At 42.2% G+C, this 10,153-nt stretch overlaps 1 protein-coding gene across 1 annotated transcript; it reads right to left on the minus strand.

Annotated features, from left to right (window-relative positions):
* Window positions 1-1,667: 1,667 nt before the first annotated feature.
* Window positions 1,668-9,314, minus strand: ELK4 (ETS transcription factor ELK4). Its single transcript, XM_065403727.1, has 4 exons — window positions 9,108-9,314; window positions 5,634-6,503; window positions 4,179-4,295; window positions 1,668-1,930 (listed from the first exon to the last, which is right to left on the minus strand). Exons 1-4 carry the CDS (start codon window positions 9,312-9,314, stop codon window positions 1,832-1,834), a joined length of 1,293 nt encoding a protein of 430 aa, XP_065259799.1. The 3' UTR covers window positions 1,668-1,831.
* Between the last annotated feature and the right edge of the window lie 839 nt (window positions 9,315-10,153).

A 10,153-nucleotide genomic window follows, 5' to 3' on the forward strand; every position in this document is an offset into this window, starting at 1 on the left:
TTCTCAAACACATATGCTTTGAAGTGAATTTAGAGCTTGCAAAAAGTGTCAGATTGAAAGCTCTGGAGAACAAAGTCCTCCCTTTGTCTTAAGAACAGGTGCAATGAAAGGAGTAACACTGCAAGCTTCCCTCACTAACAAGACTCAACTCTGTTCTGAAAGTACTGCCTCTCCATGCTCATCCCATCTTCAGCATCTCTTCTGAAACAGCTAATAAGGGCAGGGTGACCAGAGAGCAAGTGTGAAAAATCGGGACAGGGAATGGGGAGTAATAGGCGCCTATAAAAGACTAAGTCCCAAATATCGGGACTGTCCCTATAAAATCGGAACATCTCGTCATCCTAAATAAGGGTGACCGAGAGAAGTGCAGTCTCAGTCCACTTTCTAGTGGACAGGTTATCCAAGTGCATCCTCATTGCATATACATTGGTAGCAAGAGGAAGTTGTTGCCTGACAGACAGTGGATGGCAGAAGTCCAACTGCAAACACCTGAGACATCCCCCAGTCTTAGGCGCTTCTGTCAGATCTCAGCTCTCCCACAAAAGACTGCTTGAGGTTATTGTCCAAGCTGCTGGTCTTAACTCATCAGTTTGAAATGGCTTTCAAGAATACACACTCCCATCTACCCACCACCAAAAATTAGGCATGTTTACCTGGAACATGAATGATTTTACCTTACTGTTGATACTGCACAATTCTCTTCCTATTTTAGCTGCACACATCAAACCCAACTTTTCATGAATTCCAACACTTCCTCCACTTAAAAAGCAATGTGGTTAAAGTAGAACTTGAGACAACAAGAGCTGGGCAGAGGGGGTTCTCCACTTCTGGTTCCTCATTTCTGGGAAAAGCAGAGAATTTGAGTGTTCTTTCCCCTTGAGCTGCAGACCAGAACATCAAGCAGCAACCAGCCCCAGAGTGTCATTTGCCAAATACACAGACAACCCTCAATCTCACACTGAATATCCAATACCAGGGACGGAGGTGGGGAGAGTCCTAGGTTAGCATGATTTGTTAATCTTCTAGCAGCCAATTTACAGGCTTTACACAGATATCAGGCATCAGAGATGTGTGTATATATAACCATCAAGAAATACCAAAGAATTCAAACAGTTCAAGAACCCCAAATAATTCATGCCATGATCCATTTGTCTCAGAGCCCTGCCTGCTCACAATATTACAAGTTGCCTCTGGGAGCTAACCAGTCCCCTCTCAAAGAGTGAAACTTTACTGCTGGATTACCTGTGTGCAACATTATCCAAACCGTGGTCTGCTTTTCACCAATACCACCATAAGTACTCTTTAAAAATTTCTCCCTGCAAAAAGTTTAGATGTTTTTATAGCATGAGACATTTGCTGTTTTGTTGTTGCAGGAGAAGTTATCATTAGCCCCAGGACAAAGCTGCACTCAAACCCTTTTCTTGGAATGCCAGCTTCAATCATGATTCATTTTCTTCATGCCCAGCACAGGAAGCAGAAGAATGGAGGTGTCGGAGTGAGAGAGGAGAGACTTCTTAGATATTGTTTTGCTGCAATCAATACAAACTCAGTCACCGCATCCCACCAGAAACTCCCTTTAAGAGACTTCTTAACCAAGGGGGCAAAGGAAAGATTGTGGAGCCTGGACTCCAATTAAGGCGTTTCCATATGCATTCCCAATTTAGTCTTCAAAAGAGGGAATTTTGCAAAAAGGCATTTGAACTGGGAATGGCAAAAATTATGACCATTCATGATCTGGGTGGAATTATAAATTGTTCATTTAAAAATGGATTACATTGAATGTCATCTCTTTCCGTTGTTCCCCAATTTGTCCTTTCCAGGAGTTCATGTGCTATGTCTTCTGCAGATCTGGGGAAAACGGCCCAGGGGTGGAGGGTCCATCCAGTCCAGACAGAGTAAATGGCCCATGGCTGCTCAGTACTGATGGAAACTAAGAAACAAAACAAAGAGTTAGAGTTGTTGTTTTTATTTTAGTTTCTTTGTTCTCATGTCTCAAGATCTCTCCACAATAAGTTCTACAAAGAGCCCAAAAGGCTTTGAAAAAGCTCATATGGCTTCCTCCACTACCAAGGGCTTTTACAGATCATCATCTGGCAATGGAAACTTTAATTGCCAATGCATCCAGGTGTCCCTGAACCCCAGCATTACTATCAGTGTAGCTGCAACAGACACCGTGATTAAGTTTGTAAGTTAGATTCAGACTTTAAGGCCAGAAAGGATCATCATGATCAGCTAGTCTGACCTCCTGCACATCGCAGGCCACAGAACCTCGCCCACCCACTCCTGTAAGACACACACAACCTCTAGCTCAGGGGTTCTCAAACTGTGGGTTGGGACCCCAAAGTGGGTCACGATCCCATTTTAATGGGGTCACTAAGGCCGGTGTTGGCCCTGGGCCCTAGCAAGTCTGAAGCCCAAGCCCCACCGCCTGGGGCTGAAGCCCAAGCCCCACCGCCCGGGGCTAAGGTTACATGCCCCCCGTCCAGGGCAGAAGCCCTTGGGCTTCAGCTTTGGCCCCCCACCCAGGGTGGCGGGGCTCGGGCGGGCCTGGTCTATGGTCCCACCTCCTGGGGTCGTATAGTAATTTTTGTTGTCAGAAGGGGGTCACAGTGCAAGGAAGTTTGAGGACTGCTGCTCTAGCTATGTTACTGAAGTCCTCATATCATGATTTAAAGACTTCAAGTTACAGCGTATCCACCCTTTACAGTAGTTTAAACGTGCAAGTGACCTGTGTCCCATGCTGCAGAGGACGGCGAAAACCCCCCAGGGTCTCAGCCAATCTGATCCAGGGGGAAATTCCTTCCCGACCCCAAACATGGCAATCAGTTAGACCCTGAGCATGTGAGCAAGACCCAGAAGCCAGACATCTTGAAAAGAATTCTCTGTAGTAACTCAGAGCGCTCCCTATCTACTGTCTGGAGATATTTGCTACTAGCAGTCGCAGATCGGCTACATGCCATCCTGTTGGGATCCTGGAAGTGGGTGGGTGGAGCCCACTGCTAAAGACCTCCCCCAGCCTAAGGGGAGGAACCACAAAGTCCCAGATCTCAATTAATTACGGGGGACAACTAAAGATATAACAGGTACAGGAGTGAGGTCATAGGGGTAAACAAAGGGAACCTGACGAGGACACAGAGCAGAGAACCCCGGACAGTGCTCACTGCTCCATCATAGGCAGTCTCATCAGACCATACCCTCCATAATCTTATCAAGATCAGACTTGAAGCCAGTTAGGTTTTTTTTGCCTCCACTGCTCCCCTCGGAAGGCTGTTCCAGAACTTCACTCCTCAGATGGTTAGAAACCTTCGTCTAATTTCAATCCTAAACTTGTGGATGGCCAGTTTATATCTGTACTGAGCAAAGCCTTTATCCCAACTAATAAAATAATCACAGTTCTAGGACTCTTTAATGCAAGTACCAGCACAGCAGAACAAGCATTCCACACTGTGCCTCAATATTATCCACAGGTATTTAGACAGAAGGGAGTCCAACTGTTCTGCAGATACACTCATGTAAGCTACTCCCTTCATCTCCATGAAGATGTTAAGTTCATAACACAAAGATGGCCAGTAAAATGTCACTGTTCATTTTCACAGAATCACGCAGCAGATGTGCTTAACCCAGTTCCATTTAATAGCAACAAATACCAATTTGTGTTCATATGTAGTTCATTTAAAAAAAAAAAAAAAAAACTATCTCCATTTAAAAAAAAAAACAATAATGAAACGGACAGAATTTCCAGTCCATTGCAATAGAATGGTGCAGAATCCAGGGTCCATGCAGCAAAACTGTGGTCCACGTTGTCACAAACCTATACAATAGGAACACTCTCCCTCTCCCAACACTATGAAGATTGCATTAGTGTATTTCAGGAGAGAAAGATGTAATTAACAAAGTGTTATATCATTGTTACTTATATTGTAACACTGTTACTTATGCTGACATACAATTATGGCTACGGAGTAACAAATTGCCACATCTGGTGAAGTCTCAACTAATGAATCTACAATTTGATAGTTATTGGCGATTTATGACCTTACTGTTGATTAAATGGCAAATATTTTTGGCATAATCTTGCAATAAAATTTTTAGACCAACCCTACCCCTCACATTTCCACAACGTGCGCTGAGAAGGCAGTCAGAAGTGGAGCGGCACGGCTAGTCTTGTTGGAGCTTACCTGAAAAAGGGTGTTAGCACCTTGCAATCTTGCTGGACTGAGAGGAGCTACTGGACTGAGCGTGCTCCAGAAGTGAATACTCGAGAACAAGGGGCTTGGGGTCAGCAAGATGGGAGTCTAAGAGAGATACAAAACACAGTCATTTATGTTACAGGTTATTACATCTAGTCATTCTTAGCACTTATACACTTAGGCCAAAGTTCTCAAACCCTAGCTGCCAGCAGTTAGCTATCTAATTCCATATGAAAGAAACAAAACAAAAAAAGGCCTGATTTTCAAATGTGTTGAGCATCTGCAGCTCCCACTGACTTCCAAAGGGATTTGCGGGTGCTCTACGCTGCTGAGAAATCAGGCCAATTATTTCAGTCCCTACATATACACCTTAGTGTAGGTACCTAGGTCAGAAAACGTTGTTCTTAGCACCTATGTAGTTCTTTACAAAAAAAAATCAAGGCGCCCATAGGAGGCAGGAATTAACCTCATTTTACAGGAGAAAAGAGTGGAGGCACAAAGGTGACATGACCAGGCTCCCGGCTGCCTGCTCTAATTGGGATTCAGTGCACAGTATCCTTAAGCTGATATTTCCAAAACCACCGAAGAAATTAAAATTAAAGGGAATTTGAACATCCAAATGCCCGAGGTGGCACAGAAAACCTCAGCCACAGATCAGAAATAACTAGTGTCCTACTTAGGCACATTCTCTAGATTTTCCATGTATTGCCAACAACTACTGTATTTTGGCAAGTCCTAGCAAGAATGGTTAAGTAACAGTGCAATGGTTCTCTCTCCCACATCTTCAGCAGTTTGTGCTTCCAATACTGTGAATTTAGGGAAGCACCTAACTTCAATTTACTAATAGGAAAGAGATTAAAACCAACCAGAACAATGTAACAACCAGATTCAGAGCTCTTTGGCTATTTTGCACATTTTCCCAAGAGATGTGAAAGCCAGGTTTTCCATAGAAGAGTAACACCCATATTATGCTGCCTCTCGGCCTCCTTTTTGTTGAAAGTAGCTTCCTACTGGATAAAGTGAAGGAACAGTTAGGCTGAGGTTTCCACATTTCTCTATTAAATCATCTACAACACAAATGTTTTTAAGTCTGCCTGAAGTGCCTCATGACATGGCCCTGGAGCGAGAACACTGAGTCACCTTCAAAGTATTTTTAATCGTGCCTCCTATACAAATGATTTAACAACAGAGGCAGCTGGGTACCCCAGTTTGTCTTCCTCCATAGTCAAAGAACTGCTGAGCACTTTTCAAATAGGATGCCAGTAACACTGGTCATTTATTTTCCAGAATAGATTTCTATTTTAAAAGAGGCAGACACACCTCCCTTCAGGAGTCCAAACACAACCATTGCCGTTGGCTACTCATTTTTCAACCTGCCCTCCCTTACTGTTGTCAAGCCCAACAGATGCTGTTAATAGAAACAAGAGAAGGGAATAAGGTTACCTGTGAAAAAAATGCTGGAGTAAGAGAAGCAGTAGGGAGAGAAGGGCTTAGTATCCCCAGTGGGCTTGGATCACTGCCTGTAATGACAAGAGTGGGAGCTAGCTCCAGCCCTTTGGGTCTTTTAGCTCTGGAGAGGTGATTGGCAAGATCCTTCTCTAGCACAGACAAATCGTGCTCTCTGAGCTCTGGTGATAGGTGCTGAGGGTTCTGAGACTGCTCCAACTGCTGAGAAGCCACCGACTCTATGTCCGTGTCAATGTCCAGGTCAGGGTTAGAACTCAAGGGTGGTGAAGGGGGTGTGGAAGGAACCTCCAGAGTGGGAGAAATGGAAGATGCAGGTGGTGTTGGGGTGAAGGTGGTGGTGAAGTTTGGCAAAGGGGCTGGAGCTTCAGTGGGAGTTAATTTTGGTGGAACTAGAGTCTCCAAGGTCTGGAGAGTTTCTTCTGATTCTATAGGAAGAGTGGAGGCAAGGGGTGCAACTGCAGGCCTTTTGGAGGGCATGGTCACAAACTTTATGACTGAAGGTGTCAAATCCTGAGCAGGTTTTTTTTCCACCAGTTTCTCAGCTGGATTCTCAATCTTGACCGACCTGAAGAGCTTCACACCGGAGGAGTTCAGGGAGTTCAGAGTAAAAGAAGAGTACAGGCCTGAATGGATATAGTCATTGCGGCTGGATGATTTAGCACAGGTCTGGGGCTTCTCTTTCACACCGTTTTCCAGGTCCTTTGGAGCACTGCTGACTTCTGCAAAGCCAGCCATCACTGGGTCTCCCTCAATCCTGCCCACCATCAGTGGAGCAATATTCAAAATCTCCGGATAAGAAACAAACTTGTACACAAACTTCTGACCATTCACTTTTTTGATGATATTCTGTGGGTAGAGAAAATAATTTTCCATCATTCCACCTACTTATTTTCTTGCTACAGACGCTCCCCAAAACTGACTAATGCGTAGGTGGCATCATTACTTCAGTAGGAAAATTTTTTCACTTTTACGAGCATTAGGATTCCAACAACTTAAAAAATACCCACCAAAACTATTATTTCTAAAATACCCCAACCAAAAAACAAGCAAACCTCACCTGAAATGCATTACTAGCAGGGTGGATTTGATTTAAATCATGATTTAAATCACTAGTCAGGAAGACTCGATTTAATCATGGTTTTCTACATAAAAGTGCATTTTTTTTGGTTGTTATAACCTTAATACATATTCTTCACAACTCAGAGATAGATGTAGGTTTCATTTTTAGAAGGTACACACTATACATTTTTAAACAGTGATTTATTTTGAAAACTTTTCAGATTAGTTTTACAGCTATATCAGAAAATGAACAATTGTTTGGTTATTTCATTTACCAAAGGTAACTGAAGCAGATATTTATGAAGTCACTGGGAGGTGAACTATCTCCAATTCAACAGGTTAATCATTAATATTTGGAGGATTTTCTTGCCATGCTGTATTAGGAGGAGAACATCACCAGACAGATATTTAAATTGTTTTATTTAACTAAAACAACATTAAGTATTCTGGATTTTTTTCTTCAACAGCAAACATAATATTTTAACAAAACAAGCATATGTCCCTCGCTTCTCACATTTATCTCCAGACTTCTTCTCCTTGTCCAGATCTATTCTGCTCCCAACAATCTTCTATTCATTGCACTTTTAGAGAGAGGTAAGGGATTGACTCTGTGTACACAAATTTGCAGAGGGACAATAGAGTTGAGGTCTGTTATTTCTCACCTCTTTACGTTATTTATTTATTTAAAAACATTTTTGCTGTTAACACGCATGTTACCTCTGGAGACACAAATCCACAGTTTGAGAACTGCAAAATGAAGCATCTCTGGTGGTATCGTCTAGGCTGAGCACTGAGTCCCATTGGATAGATAGAAAGATTAACCTAAATAATCTATACAGAAGCCCCTGGAACCCCATAAAATTGGGTCCCTAATCTATGAACTATTGGAACTCATTTACAAAACTTTTCTTAAACATTACATGGATATATTGTCTCATACTATAGAATTAGATTTTATAATCCCTATTCCATGATGAGATATCTTTGACGTATAACGTATCTTAATTAAAACTATCTTTAGATAAAATGCTTTTTGAGGAAAAACCTTATCAAAAAAATCCAATTTAAATAAAAAAAAATACAACTTTTTTTTAAATCATTGATTTTTATCCACCCTGATTACAAGCAAGGACCTTAAAGCTACGCAGCAATTTTTTTTTAGTCTCATAATAAAAAAAAAAAAGCACAACTAGCAACAACAAACAGATGCAGATAACGTCACCTGTCACCAGCATCAAGATCAAAATCAAAGAGTCTAGTACCCAGCAGGTAATCACAAACTTAGGCTCCAATCCTGCAAATACCCATCTTAACTGACGTCAGCAGAACTACTCACGTGCAGAAGTGTTTGCAAGATCAGGGCCTGAGTATTCAAAACAGACCACACTTATTTTAATAAGATGTTATAATAAAAGCAAAAGATATAGGCAAGATGAAGTATTCAGCAGAACAGTATGCTAAACAGCAGCCAGACTATCCCCCTATGCAGCATTTGTTGCTACTTATTTTTGTATGTATTGAAAAGAATACACAAACAGTTTTGGTCTAAATGGATTCTTATTTATTGTACAGCTACCTACTACCAACTAAGATTTTTTAACACAAGAACAGATTAAGGAAACTGTGCAGTCCTGGTAACAATAAATTCTGAGCAACTGACTAACAGTTAGCTCAGAAACTGTGTTATTTTATTATCTTAAACACCCACATAATAAGAGTTGTGGGATAAACCACTTATTGAGAGGTTACTGAAATTATGAAGACTACCCGTTTCGAATTCTAATTCAGCTCCTTCAAGCCTTTCGTCAGTGCCTTAGTGGTGTCAGAGCATCTGCGACTTTCAAAAGGTAACAAGAAGTAAATTCATTAGCTACACAAGAGAAGTTTCTCTGAGCTTCATTGACGCATTCTCTACTGTAGAGGTGCAGCTTTATACTGAGCACAAGAAGAAGAAAAAAAATAAAAGATTTTGGGCTACTTTGGAAACCTGTTTTTGTACCAGCCACTTTGTAGAAACAGTTGCAAGAAAGATCTGAAGTAGAGAGAGGGACACAAAGTTCTCATAGTTATTAGCAAGATTTTAATTAGTTTTGAACATTCAAGACTTTAAACCCTTTTGAAGTATACACCTGTTTTTGTGGACCATTAATAAAGGAGTGTGTGATACAAGTAAGTTAAAGAGGTGATATGTCACAGGAAGCTCTCTGGAATCTCTGAACAATTAAAACAGTAACACTGTGGCAGGGGGAACCTTTTGTCACACCTCACCTAAGCCAAAGACAGAACTGACATCTATCTTCTTGAAGAGAATGAAAAAGGAAACAAAGCTCATTAGGCGGAAGCTGGGTGTAAGAGGGATAAGATGTGAGATGGACTAATGGGAGTTGTTACCTTCACATAGTAGTATCTGAGAGCACGGCTGAGTTTGTCATAGTTCATGCTGGGCTTGTTCTTGCGGATTCCCCAAAGCCGGGCCACCTCCTCTGCCTGCAGCAATTTGAACTCTCCGTCGTTGGAGGTCCAACAGATGATATGTTTGTTCTGAGGCTCCTGGAGGAGTTGGAGGAGGAACTGCCACAAGGTGATCGTACTGTCCATAGCAGTAAGCTGAAATGCAGAAGGGTAGAGATCAGATAGGCAAAGGGTTATGAACTGTACCATTTCCTACATCTCACCAGGACAGGAAGGGAGCAAGGATGTTATTTCCACAGGAGTCAAAAATTATTAGTCACCAGTCGTGGAAGACATTCCCTGCAGAATGACAGCCTAGAAGCCGGCTGCCATCGTCTCCTCCCACATCACAGTCTTTTTCACAAGGTCTATATTTAGCCACATTTAACTAAATCAGATCACTTTGGGAAAGTCACACTGAATCATGAGCGAAAAAGGATTTCTAAACTGCTCTGTGCTCACCCACTTCTGGCTTTGTGTTGCCTCATGAAAAACAGTGCAGGTGCAGCAGTGTTAAAGAGCTCCTTCTCCCCTCCCACAAACTCCAGATCTTTCTTCGAAAGGAAAGAGATGGCTGGTCAAGTCCCTCCAAAGCAATTACAATTAGCAGGAATTAGAGAGACAAACACGGATACTGCAGCATAGTTCATTCTTCCTTTGGGCATTCAGAGCCTCTGTTACCTCCTATGTATGGAAAAGTCTCTCAATCCCAGTGCACTAGTCCCCATTCTCTCCTCACTCAAATCCCACAAATTGGCTCTTCCCCAACCTTTTGAGAGGGTGAGAAAACAGGGAAGAAAATAAAGATCCAAATGAATACCTATTGCATCTTGTCCTATCTGTGTGTCTGTCTTTTACAGTGCAAACTCCTAGGGCTAGGGCCCCCGTCAGCTCTGAACACATCACTGGCACTTCAATCATGACTGTATAGGTAAATATACAGTCCAATATACTTCCTAGTGCTGTCTACACCAGGGTTAGGTCAG

This window comes from Emys orbicularis, chromosome 4 (assembly GCF_028017835.1).
Source record: "Emys orbicularis isolate rEmyOrb1 chromosome 4, rEmyOrb1.hap1, whole genome shotgun sequence".
In the NCBI taxonomy this organism is placed as follows: domain Eukaryota; kingdom Metazoa; phylum Chordata; order Testudines; family Emydidae; genus Emys; species Emys orbicularis.